Here is a 13,946-nt window from a genome sequence, read left to right as displayed (position 1 = left end):
GATTAGCAAGGGTTCAGTTATATGCTGTCACCTGGGAAGCCTCGAAGGCTTATGTGAAGGGACGGCTTATTACACTTGCCACTCTTTTAAGTGCTTTTAGATATTTAGGAAGAAAGATTGGGTAAAACACTGAGTTCCTTATTAAATCAGTTTGTACCTTGTCCTTCCCCAAGCCTCTGCCAAAGACTACTGTATGAGAAATATGAACTGAATAGACAACATTCATCTAAAAAAGAATTTATGTTGACTTGTTTGTGTCAGAAGTATTGGGGAAGAGGAGAAAAGCTACCAAGATCCTGGCATCTTAGCTGAAAAAACAACCAACCAACCAAATTAATCAGGAGTGAATTTCCACAATCTCCTCTAGCTGTAAGTGGTAGAGAACAGAATCTGATACTAAAACATATAGGAGGGAGTTTAAAGGACACCCGTCTCACTCTTGACGTAGTAGAATTTTATTTCTCCTATGTCATGAATGATGACAAGTAAAACACGTTCACATTTTTTAAGGTTGCAGTGAAGCACAAGATAGGGACCCGTGTTTCCCTTGGTACAGTGGTACCTCGGCTCATGAATGCCTTGGTTCACAATTTCATGAAAATTTTGATATGGGTCCCAAACTCCTCATTGGGTGGCGACCAAGATCGCAGCCATCTCCCCACCCTCCCGAGTGGGGAGATGGCCACAGTCGCAATTGCATTTGTGCAGGGAAGACATGCGTGATCACGGGCATGCTCCTGCAGGAAAGATGGACAATCTCAGCCATCTCCCCCACTCAAACCAGCATGATCGCAGCCATCTCCCCCCCCCCCACCCGAGTGGGGAGATGGCCGCAGTTGTGCTGGGGATGAGGGGAATGGCCGATATCACACCCATCTCTCCCTCCCCCAGCGCGCCCCTTTTGCGCCCGTCTCTCCCCCAGGGATGACAGGCGCGATCTCGGTTGTGCTGCGGGGGAGGAGAGATGGCCACGCTTGTGTTCAGGGTGGGGAGGGGGAGATGGCTGCGATCTTTGTTGTTCTTTGTCACTTTGCTTCACAAAAAATGGTTACAGAATGAATTAACCTTATTTACATTGAACCTTATGGGGAAATTTAACTTGGCTCATGACCAATTTGGGTCACAACCAGAGTCCTGGAACGGATTAAGTTCGTGAGCCATGGTACCACTGTATTTGCTTTTGGTATGTTCTGCTAGACCGTTGGTATTGTCCATTGTTTTGCACATGAACAATTAACTATAAAGCAATTTTATATGCAATTTTATTTATCAGTAGGATAGAGACTTCTATATTGATACCTTTTGTAATACTTTTGAATCGTACTGTTAATAGGTCAAATTCAAATTAATGCCTGTAGGCAGTATCAAGATACCCAAAGTAGTTACTAACTGACATTTTTGTTTGTGCCCAGTAGTTACTGTATTGTGGTAGTAATGTTTCTTGGTATATTGATGTCTAGAAATATTTTACAAATACTTACACTGACCATAAGTGCATTACTGGCGGAATATATTTTGACTTGGAAGGATGGGCAGCATTTAAGTACTTGGGGTAAGGTTAGCATAAGGAGGAAAGGAGATTGCAGAGAAGCCAAATAATTTCTTTTCATCTGTCTTCACAGCAATCAATACAAATTAAACATTTGTTTCTGAAATATTGTGCTCAAGAATGGAGTTAGAGGAATTAAGACACATAGTGGTGACAAAGGCTGAAATTCTCAACCATATTGGTAAACTGAAATGTAATAAATATTTGGGCATGGATTATATCCATGCTAGAGTTGGGATGGTCCTAGATTATATCCATCCAATTATCTTGCTGACTTTCTTACAAATTCGTAACATGTCCCTTAAATCATCCCCTGTATCAGACGACTGGAGAATGGCTAAAATAATGTCAGGTTTTTTTAAGGGTCCAGAGGGAACTGAGATACTGTAGGCCAGTTAGCTTAACATCTGTTGTAGGAAAATTGCTTGCAACCATTATTCAAGATAAAATTAGTAAGCATGTAAAAGGATAGTAAGCTCTGGGAAAAAGAATCAACATTGCTTCTGCAAAGGTATGCAGTCTTTTAGAAGTTTTTGAAAATGTCAGTAAATAGGTGGACAAAGATGATCCAGTAGATAGTGTTTACTAGGACTTTGGAAAGTCTCTTACCAAGGAACAACTTTAGAATCCACAGAAGAAGAGGGTGAGAGGTCCTCTTGTTGTTAGTCGCGAAGTCATGTCCGACCCATCACGACCCCATGGACAACACTCCTCCATGCCTTCCTGTCCTCCACCATCCCCCGCAGTCCACCTAAGCTCACACCGACTGCTTCAGTGACTCCATCTAGCCACCTCATCCTCTGCCATCCCCTTCTTTTGCCATCTATTGTTCCCAGCATTAGGCTCTTCTCCAGGGAGTCCTTCCTTCTCATTAGGTGGCCAAAGTATTTGAGTTTCATCTTCAGGATCTGGCCTTCTAAAGAGCAGTCAGGGTTGATCTCCTCTAGGACTGACAGGTTTGATCATCTTGTGGTCCAAGGGACTCGCAGGAGTCTCCTCCAGCACCACAATTCAAAGGCCTCAATCCTTTTGCGCTCAGCCTTCCTTATGGTCCAGTTTTCACAGCCGTACATTGCAACTGGGAAAACCATAGCCTTGACTATTCGCACTTTTGTTGACAGGGTGATGTCTCTGCTTTTTAATATGCTGTCTAGATTTGCCATAGCTTTCCTCCCCAGGAGCAAGCGTCTTTTAATGTCTTGGCTGCAGTCCCCGTCTGCGGTGATCTTGGAGCCCAGGAAAATAAAATCTGTCACTACCTCCATTTCTTCCCATCTATTTGCCAGGAAGTGAGAGGACCGGATGCCATGATCTTAAGTTTCTTAATGTTGAGTTTCAAGCCAACTTTTGTGCTCTCCTCCTTCACCTGCATCAAGAGGCTCTTTAGTTCCTCTTCATTCTCTGCCATGAGAGTGCTATCATCTGCATATCTGAGGTTGTTGATATTTCTCCCAGCAATCTTAATTCCAACTGGTGATTCATCTAGGCCTGCCTTTCTCATGATGTGCTCTGCATATAAGTTAAATAGACAGGGCGACGATATACAGCCTTGCCGAACTCCTTTCTCAATTTTGAACCAATCAGTGGTTCCATGTCCAATTCTCACTGTTGCTTCTTGACCTGCATATAGGTTTCTGAAGAGAAAAATAAGATGGTCTGGTGCTCCCATCTCTTTAAGAACTTGCCACAATTGGTTGTGATCCACACAATCAAAGGCTTTAGCATAATCAATGAAGCAGAAGTACATGTTTTTCTGGAACTCCCTAGCTTTCTCCATGATCCAGTGTATGTTGGCAATTTGATCTCTAGTTCCTCTCCCTCTTCGAAATCCTGCCTGTACTTCTGCTGGTTCTCGGTCCACATACTGCTGGAGCCTAGCTTGTAGGATTTTGAGCATAACTTTGCTAGCATGTGAAATGAGTGCAATGGTGTGGTAGTTTGAACATTCTTTGGCATTGCCCTTCTTTGGGATCAAAATGTAAACTGACCTTTTCCAATCCTGTGGCTACTGTTGAGTTTTCCAAATTTGCTGGCATATTGAGTGTAGCACTTTTACTGCATCGTCTTTTAGGATTTTGAATAGTCCAGCTGGAATACTGTTGCCTCCACTAGCTTTGTTGTTGCTCAAACTTCCTAAGGCCCATTTGACTTCACATTCCAGGATGTCTGGTTCAAGGTCAGTGACCACCCCATCGTGGTTATCAGGGACGTTAAGCTCTTTCTTGTATAGTTTCTCTGTGCAATCTTGCCATCTCTTCTTAATCTCTTCTGCCTCTGTTAGGTCCCTACCATTTTGGTCCTTTATCATGCCCATCTTTGCATGAAACGTTCCCTTCATATCTCCAATTTTCTTGAAGAGATCTCTGGTCCTCCCTATTCTATTGCTTTCTTCTATTTCTTTGCACTGTTCATTTAAAAAGGCATTCTTATCTCTACTAGCTATTCTCTGTTGGGTGTATCTTTCTCTTTCTCCCTTGCCTTTCTTTCTTCAGCTATTTGTAAAGCTTCCTCAGACAGTCATTTTGCTTTCTTGCATTCCTTTTTCTTTGGGATGGTTTTAGTTGCTACCTCTTGTACAATGCTGCGAACTTCCGTCCATAGTTCTTCAGGCACTCTGTCTATCAGATCTAATTCCTTAAATCTATTTGTCACCTCTACTGTATATTCATCAGGGATATGATTTAGGTCATACCTGAGTGGTCTAATGCTTTTCCCTACTTTCTTCAATTTAAGCCTAAACTTTGCAACAAGAAGCTCATGATCTGAACCACAGTCAGCTCCTGGTCTAGGTTTTACTGACTGCATTGAGCTTCTCCATCTTTGGCTGCAGAGCACATAGTCAATCTGATTTCTGTGTTGATCGTCTGGTGATGTCCACGTGTAGAGTCGTCTCTTGGGTTGTTGGAAAAGAGTGTTTGCTATGACCATCGTATTCTCTTGACAAAATTCTACCAGCCTGTGCCCTACCTCATTTCATACTCCAAGGCCAAACTGTCCTGTTATTCTGGTTATCTTTTGGCTTCCTACTTTAGCATTCCAGTCCCCCATGATGATAAGGACATCATTTTTTGGAGTTAATTCTAGAAGGTGTTGTAGGCCTTCATAGAACTGGTCAACTTCAGCCTCTTCAGCACCAGTGGTTGGGGCATAGACTTAGACTATTGTGATGTTGAATGGTTTGCCTTGGATTCGAACTAAGATCATTCTGTAATTTTGGAGACTGTATCCCAGTACTGCTTTTCCTACTCTTTTATTGACTATGAAGGCTACTCTATTTCTTCTGAGGGATTGTTGCCCGCACTAGTATACCTGATGGTCACCTGAATTAAATTCACCCATTCCTGTCCATTTTAGTTCCCTGATTCCTAAGATGTCGATGTTCAGTCTTGTCATTTCTTGTTTGACCACATCCAGCTTGCCTTGATTCATGGATCTTACGTTCCAGGTTCCTATAGAGTATAGATCTTTGCAGCATCGGACTCTTTCACTACGAGATACATCAGCAACTGAGTGTCCTTTCAGCTTTGACCCAGTCGCTTCATTCTTTCTGGCGCTTCTAGTACTAGCCCTCTGCTCTTCCCCAGTAGCATATTGGACACCTTCTGACCTGAGGGGCTCATCTTCCAGCGTCATATCTTTTTGCCTTTTGTTACTGTCCATGGGGTTTTCATGGCAAAGATACTGGAGTGGGTTGCCATTTCCTTCTCCAGTGCATCACCCTGCACGGCATAGCTCATAGCTTCATTGAGCTACGCAAGCCCCTTCGCCATGACAAGGCAGTGATCCATGAAGGAGGTCCTCTTACACATCAGTAAGTCATTAAAGAACAGAATGCAGACTGTAGGAATAAATAGTAAATTATTTCAATTGAGGGATATAAGCAGTGGGGTCCCACAGGGATCTCTTTGGAACCAATGTAAATGACCTAGAATTTGGATTGAGCAGTGAATTGGAGTTGCCTACACTAATTATTTACGATGGTGAAAACAAAAAAAGGAATTATAGGGAGCTCCAAAATTATGAAAATGATCTCTTCTAACTGTCAGAATGGGAATCAAAATGGCAAATACAGTTCAGTGTAAGCTGGTGTAAAGTGATGAACAATGTGGCAAAAAAAGTCAGCTTCAAGTGTAAACTGAAGGGATCTAAACCTGAGATGTATAATCTAGAAAGGTGTCTTGGGGTTGTGCTAAACAGCTTGAAGAAAATGTTGATCCAGTGTGTTGCTGCTGTGAAAAAGGCAAATTCCATGTTGTACAAAATTGGAAAACAATTGTAAATAAACTGCAAAATCATACTGCACTTATACAAATCTGTGGTGGGGCTGCACTGAGAAGAATGTGTGGAATTCTCATCGCTACACTTAAAAAAAAAGAATAAGCTAGAGTGGAAACATGCAGAAAGGGCTACTAAAATGGTTAAGGAATTGGAGCAACTTTCTTGTGGGGAAATGTTACAACAAGTTGGATTGGTTAAATGGAAAAAAGAGGAGTTAAGAGAGACATGATAGAGCTATTCAGAATTATACATGATGTAAAGAAAGTGGAAAAGAGAGATATTTCTCTCTCTCTCTCCCAGAATACTAGAAATATTAATATTAATCCTTCATTCCCTGAAGCTGATTGGTGGGAGAAATGGGATACATAAAAAGAAGTACTTATTCATACAGCACATAATTTTTACTTTAAGTATTCATAGCATAATAAATTTCCTTTTAAAAAACTATGGAAATTAAATGATTTTAAAACCAATGGTTTAAGACCAAAGTTAAAGCTCCTTATCTAGGTTCAAGTTCCACAAAACCAGAAATTGGAAGCTTATTTCTGAATGGTTTTCTTTGGGAGATGGGGGAGTTTGCTACGGCACTTAACCCTGCTCTTTAGCCCCATCCCCATCCCCCCAAAAAAAATCTCAGAGCAGCTTAGAAAGATTAATAATGAGGAAGATTACCAACTCAACTTAAAAGAAAAAAGCAATCAGGAAGGAGAAGGGAAACAAGACTTGGGCACCTGTTCTTTGTTTCAAAGTTCTTATGTATGTTCTTTCTGAAAGAGAAGTACAGTAGCTGTTGTTGTGGGTAATGTTTGGGTAGAGTCTGCATTTTCAGGCAACCTCCAGCTGGAGCTACATGGTGCATGCGTGTTCATTTTTGTTGGAAGCACCCCAAAATAATGCTCATGGGAATGGTGGGAGAAGTGAAATTGATGTGGGTTATTCAAGTGCCATAACTTTAACTCAAATGCATAAAGGACTGAGGAAAGGGTCAACTCTTGCTCCTTCACTGTGCATAGATAGTACTTCACTAAGTGTGTAAAGTGACTCAAAAGCAGAATACAAATTGCAAACAAGTAGGCTAATTTTAGAAGTAGATGATCAAGCTGTTATTAGTTATAACACTTTGTTGAACAAGACTCATTTACTTAACTATGAAGCAAATGATGAATGCAAGTAGATATCTGGCTGTGCATCACATAAACATGAACGTCTACCTAATTAGCACACAAATTAACATAAAATTAGTAGGTGTCCCTTAATGTAGTCCAATGTGTGATATAGATAATTGCACCCAGACCCAAATTCACATGACCTTTGGGATCACAAGCCAAATTACATTCGCCTCGCAAAAACACAAATAATGTCTAGTCCTATATGGGCCTCTTTACATGGCCTAAATCCATTGCAGAAGAGGCCTTGTACACATTCACACACTCATTCCACCACCATGTTAGCCAGTATTTTTGCTTAAGAGATGGTAAATATGTAGAGATTGCTTTAACTTGCAAGTCTTTCATGTGCTACTTTTTCTCTCTATGGATCATAAAGTTTTCTCCACTACACTTTATTTTTTATCATTAGTTATGGTTTAGAGGTTGTCATCTGATCTGCATGGTGAGTAACCACAAGGATGGCTGACGCAAAGCGCAAGTTAAAGAGACCTCCATATAATGGATGTAATCCTGGCCTTTAGTCCAACCATTCCTTGAATTAGTGCTTGGAATTTAACTTCGTAGTTCCATTCTATGAAGCAGTCCTATTAAGTGCTGACTTAATATTTTCTCTCTCTTGTTCTGATCCCCTTTTTCTTTTTAGATTGTAGGACTCTTTTAGATTGCTTTAAGCTGCTAAGGAACTGTTTCACTCCAGAAGCCAGTTTTGGCTGTGTGGAATAAAAATGCTTTAAACAGACAGTCAGAATTTAAGTGGAATATTTCTACAGGTACATATAATTTGTTCTACAACTTGGCTGTTTGCTTTTAAAATGTAGTCAGCACTATAGACAAATCAGACAGAGGATGCTCTGAGTGCTCATTATTGCTCTTGTCTTAGCCCACATAGCTAGCTTGACATGTCTGTGTTTTGTGGGTGGCATTGTTAAATGAAGCCTATTTTGTCACACTTAACACATGGCCAGAAAAGAATGGTACATTCCAGTATGGAGACTCAAATGACCTGCCGTTCATTGACAGGAAGTTGCTCTTGAAATTGCTAAGCTGAATGTTAGGAATATGACGAATTGGTTGGGGCTGTAGATGGAGGCAAAGTGAAGGAAACAGTTTTCTCAGACTTCCAGCTGGACTCTTCCCTGTGCCTTGGAATGCTTTGTGTACAGTGGCAGTTCTGTACTGTAAAAGCAAAGTGAGCCCCGCTCTTTCTTCCTCCCCCTCCCCGCTTTCTACTCTCTCACACACAGATTCTAAACATGGTAAAACAGAGGAAGTAACATATTGAGCATTGGATCTGGCTTGAAAATGGGAACTCTGATTTGGTTCACAAGGAATGAATTGTTTCAGCTTGTGGTGTCACTGCTGCTGGAGAGGGTGGATTTTTTTTGTCTCTGTAATGTTTGATACTTGAGGGAAAACAGCTGGAACTCAGCATACTGCATCAGATATGGAACAAAAATGGGCTGTTGGGGAATATGGGCTATACTGGATGCCTGTAAAGGTCAAAGTTTTCCTTTGGTCAGTTCTGGAGGAATGCTCTGTCCATATTAATAGTCAGTCTTGAGAATCTTCTAAATGAGAAGCTGTGAGACAGGGAAGAAGATATTTTTGTAGCTATTTGTAGATAATAAAATAAGTCAGAGTGGATGAGATTTTCTTGTTCCTTTTCCTCCCCTTCCCTTCTCCCTCCTCCCACCAGTTTTGCTGCTGCTGCTGTTTTTGATTTACTTTGTAAGGCTGGAAAGAAGTAGTCAATGACAGAGTTTCAGATCAGTTTGGAGAAGCTGTTTATAACTAGATTTTTAAATGTCAAGTTCCGCCGGGGTAGACAAGACCAATGCTTGACCCAAACCACAGGAGCTTTAACTAGCATGGCTAAAAGAGTCTCAGGAAAGAATCTTGCCTAAAATGTGCTCAAAGACAACGTGGAAATAGCTATGATTACACAATGCGTGGAAAGGAAGATGAGGGCTGGAACAGTTCTGGTACCTGGGACTTGACCTTGTACTAATTTAGAAGTTAAAATGGTATGTTATATTCTTTTTAAAGTAGTTGCTTTTGCAGCAGTTATGTCTCTTCGTGCGTGCGTGCGTGTGTGTGAGAGAGAGAGAGAGAGAGAGAGGAGAATGAGTAACAGTTTTAAGTTACGTGGTTTTCCTTGTCACAGAGCACAGGAAGCCTGGGGCTCAATCCTCTTGACTTCAGAAAGTGACTGAGCTGTAGAATAATTCCTTTATTAACATTTCCTTTTGTTTCTTTGCCAGTCAAGAGAGCAGTCAGATGATGAATCTGAAGAATCGGTGAAATTTAAGAGATTGCATAAACTGGTCAACTCAACTCGCAGAGTGAGAAAGAAATTAATCAGAGTGGAAGAAATTAAAAAGTCCAGCACGGAAGGTAAAAATTAGCAATGCTGCAAAAAAAAAAAAGTGAATGCCACGAATCATAGGATGGAGGTGTTAGATTTCTCTGTATGAAAAAATGTGCATGTTCAGGGGAAAAACCAGTGGAAGTTCTGGACAGAGGTGATAGGAATGACTGTGACTATTTGCCATCCTATGTGATTTTTATCTGCCATGGTAAAATTAAACACCAGCATCTAAGGAGTAATATGGATTGTGTATTTACACAAGAGACCTACCCTCTTACTGCTGTGTTTCTAGTTTGTTGTTTCTTTTTTATTGCTATATCTGTTACTGGTGTTGGCTTTTTATCTTTTCCTTATTGAAGTTGGGTAACTTTTTTTCCTTTTAACATGGACTTCTTTTTGTAATTTATAGCATTTCTAAAGTGAAAAGGCAGCATATAAAATATTTGAATGAATGAATGATCAAAATGAATGAATGAATGAATGAATGAATAATAATTGACGTCACTGATTTTCCTCTCCTGCCAGCTGTACCCTCCCAGCCCCCACAATTAAAGATCCTCCAACTTTGAAGTGGTTTATCTAGATGTGCAGGGGGCTTCAACAGAAGAGAAAAAACTGCATTTCACAAGCAGAATTCCATCTGCAGTGCTTTGGGTTCAAAGATAGTCTGTTTTGCTGTTTTGCAAGGTAGAAAGGTCAGTCTGGCATTTGACCTTGAACAGTAAATTTGTTAGCACACTTAATTCTGTATAATAGTGGTCATTTTAGCAGCAAAGTAGCAGTACTGCATTACAGTTTGCTGCATGTTGTGAACATTTTCTGGAAGAAGGTATTAGAAGTACATGCTCAATCTGAGCATGCCAACATCACCATGGCGATCTTATTTTTCAAGGGCTGGGTAGATTTCTCCATGCTGAAACATGGTGCTGACTACAGGCTTGGGGGATTTGTGGTAAGTATTGGCAGAAACAGAAAATGGCATCATTCTTTCTGGTAAACCCCCAGCATTTTCTGTAAAACATAGAAGTTGCTGCCACTTTATTTCATTCATGCTTCTTTTCTGCAAGTGCTGGATCTATAGACGGAGTCTCTTAAATGAGCTGTACTGCTTAAGGGAATGAAAAGCAAGATAAAATGCAAGTGGGGCTTAGCCCATAGGGTTAAAAGGCCAGTAGGTTTCTCAGGGGATCCTGAAACATCTGCCTGACTAGAACCACTCCCTTCAAGCTCTGCAAATTATTCTTTCACCAGGGAACAATGAGTCGGTCAGAAAATGCATGTGGTGCACTTGGGTTGAAGTGGGAAAATGCCACAATTTCTTCCATGGCAGACAGTGATTTTAACCCTTCAAAGTAATTTTTAGCCAAATAAGGGTTTTTTAAAAGTCTTTTAAAAATATTAAAATACTGAATCATACGTCTTGATGCTATGGCTGAATGGTATGAATAGGTTTTACACTCAGGCTAGGAAATGAAGAACATTGTAACGCAGATGTAATTTCTTTGTATTTTCCTGTTTGATGTATGATGTCCCAAATGACATCCAAGTGTACATCTGCAGAGCTTTGAGCACAAACTACACAGACATGATGCATCTGGCTTCACATCTACATAATACTCCAAGGCTCAGTTTAAATTTAATAACAAACTATAGTTTGTTCCAAGAATGAACAGCAGTAGATCTTGTTTACCCTTCCCTCATGCAGGAAGGGAAGAGATTAGAATTTTCTCTTTCCACTGTGTGGCGAAGTCTCTACTTTGTTTTATCTGAATGTGGTCAACTGTACTTTGTGGGAAAGAGTTTGCACTCAAAATTTCAATCTAAAATCCAAAGCCAATTGAAACTAGTCACATTCTCATTTGAGATCCTAGTTTACAACCAAACTGTTTCCTACAGTCCTGAGCCCAAGGTTCACCACTGGTGAACCATTTTCATAGCAACAAACTATAGTCTGTTCTTACAATTAAGAATTAAGCTAATAATGATCATCGTAAAACTGGAGTGGTTCTATTGCATTTCAGTTTTATAAGGCAATTGAAACATCACAAAATTCAAAGAAGAAGCAAAAGACTGCTAATGCGAGTATAGCCTGTCTTGGAAGGAACTATACTCTCCTTGGGACCCAGGTGCATAGGTAGGGTTGGATCCTGGAACATACTCAAGGTCTGGATGTCCAGGGTTTAGCTGTAACCAACAGTGTATTCCATATCTGATGCTGGTGTATGTACTGAATGTCATCCGAAACTATCCTATTCACTGTAAGCCGTCCTAAAAAAATTGTCGTAAAGGACGGCATACAAATGTTTTAAATAAAATATATAAAATAAGTTATGATATTTGCTGAGCAAGCCACAGTATCCCCAAGAGGGAGTGTCATGGCTTGTGCTCCCTCTTCTTCACCTTTAGTCAGCTGCATTAGATATCCTAGACACTTTTTGCAACAAGATCGGTCTTGTCTCCTCATCCTGGCCACGGTCCTCAGCTTGTAACCTCAGCTTGTCTGTTTCCTTGTAGGTTAGTTACTCCATTTTAGTTCCTCCTTTGATAGCTGCAATATGCAAGGACATTGACCGAAAAAGACTATGCATATTGGAAAGTCAAAAGTATGCTTTTGTAGACTTATGAAAAAGACTATGAACAAATTTGTGTACTTCCAAAGGACTATTTTTGTTTAAGATGGTGAATGCATGATAATAGTCCTTCCAGAATGCCATTTGGGGGATCAGTCACTGGTGAGAGAGGTGGCACTGGTAAGTAGCATGGGGCTTGCTGCTCTTGCCAAGCAGTTCTGTGGCTAGTTCCAGCAATCTCAGGTTCTCAGTGTGGCATGTCCTCAAAAATTAAGCCATCCTGTTGAGAATGTGCTTGGTTTGGATATCCTGGCAATGCACTGTGGCCGAATTCCAGTGTGGGCTGTCATGCTATCTGAACCTAGTCACTATGCTTCTTCCTCAATGTGTCAGCTCTGGCTGTGGTGGCACATGCTTTAGTTCAGGAGTGATAAACTTCATTAGGTACAGGGGCAGCTCCAGACTCATGGGCCACCCTTTGCAGGCTAGGCTACAGTTCCCAGCATATCACAGAATCTGAAGTTTTAGCAGCAAGTGTCTTTGATGGTTAAAAAAGGACAAATTTAGCTTGGTCTGGAGATAAATGTGACCTTTTTAGCACTTTGTAGCATTAAACCCATCTTTCTGGTGTTATTTAAAATTTGTGTAAGCCACTGCTAAATTCACTGTGGCACACTAGAAGCAGGAGCATATGTTGCGTGAGTGATGTGTTGCCCACCCTTGTAGTTACATCTTGTTTGAATTGTTGCAAAGGAGCTGCTTTGAAAGACTAGGCTAAACAAAACTAAACTAGATATGGTTCAGAGTGCTGTAGTAATACTTCTGATTGGAGCCAATTATAGGAATTATTTGATTCCTAGTCCCCTGGCTACTGGTTTGCTTCTGATCACAAATAAAAGTGATAACGTTGACACTGACACCCTAGACAGCTTGGAACTAGGTTGCCATCTACTACTGTATAGTCCTGTCCAAGTCTTAAACTCAGAGAGGCCCCATCAGTATCCAGTGTTAATATGAGAATTTGAGAAAGAGCCTTATCAGGGGCTGTGCCTGGGACTCACTTCTAGGGGAGGTCTGCCTCACCAACCCTCTGATGACATTATGTAGATGGATAAATTTTTATAATTATTTTTACTGTTCAGACCAGCTTTGGCCTGTAATTCAGCCTGAGTTGCTCAATCATTATCACCACCATCACCATCATCACATTTCTGTACCGCCCATAGCCAAAGCTTTGTGGGTGGTTTGCAACAAGGCGTAAGAACAATTAAATACATTAGAGAAAAATAATGAACACAAATTAAATTCTAATTTAAAACAGCATAAAACATTAAAACAATGAAAGGCAATGCTTTATTTATCTGCTAGTTTTTATAAATTATTTATTTTGTGTATTATTATTATTATGTTAAATGTAAAATAATATAGAAGTGTTCAGAAATAAGTGCATTCCATTGGTGTATTTTTTAATTTTAGTTGATTTGGGCATGATGTAGAAAATCTCAATTGGAATAAAACTATAAGTAGAAATTATTTCTGAATAAACACGCATAAAACTGTGCTGTAAGAGTGATCTGGCTAATTGCATTACGAGAAGGGGATATAGGTATTTCCCCTTTTTTAATTGACATGTTATAATCTCACGTATTACAACTTTTTAGTACAGTGTTGAAGTTTCTGTAGTAGATAATGAAACATAATGCACAGTTTCCAAGATTTTATTGAGGAAAATCAGCTCAGTACATTGCAGAATGCTTATTGACTATATTGCCGAAAAATCTGATTTTAATCATATATCTTGGACATACAAAGTTAAAATTATGTGTGTTCATTTAATTCCATCCCTGCTATTTCTTGCTCTTCTCTGTCAAAACTGATAAACATCTTCTAATGTGGTATGCAGTTTCCTTTCCTATCCAAACTTTCGTGTTTCTAAATGTAGGCCGGTGTAGGTTTGATTTTAACTTTAATAGTTCTTTTCATATGTGATTTTCATTGCCTTCAGTCTGACA

The 13,946-nt window shown here is 40.1% G+C and overlaps 1 protein-coding gene across 3 annotated transcripts in view; it reads left to right on the top strand.

The window, feature by feature from the left end:
* The window catches only part of SASH1 (SAM and SH3 domain containing 1), a 160,595-nt gene that overhangs the window by 109,515 nt on the left and 37,134 nt on the right, over positions 1–13,946 (top strand). For all 3 annotated transcript variants that reach the window (XM_044423043.1, XM_044423033.1, XM_044423051.1), the window contains exon 9: positions 9,258–9,390. In XM_044423043.1, the coding sequence (XP_044278978.1) occupies positions 9,258–9,390 (133 nt within the window). The remainder of the gene's footprint in view (positions 1–9,257; positions 9,391–13,946) is intronic.

The sequence above is a fragment of the Varanus komodoensis genome, unplaced genomic scaffold, assembly GCF_004798865.1.
Source record: "Varanus komodoensis strain SLA01 unplaced genomic scaffold, ASM479886v1 scaffold1, whole genome shotgun sequence".
Lineage (NCBI taxonomy): Eukaryota > Metazoa > Chordata > Lepidosauria > Squamata > Varanidae > Varanus > Varanus komodoensis.
This window is presented reverse-complemented; position numbering and strand designations above follow the sequence as displayed.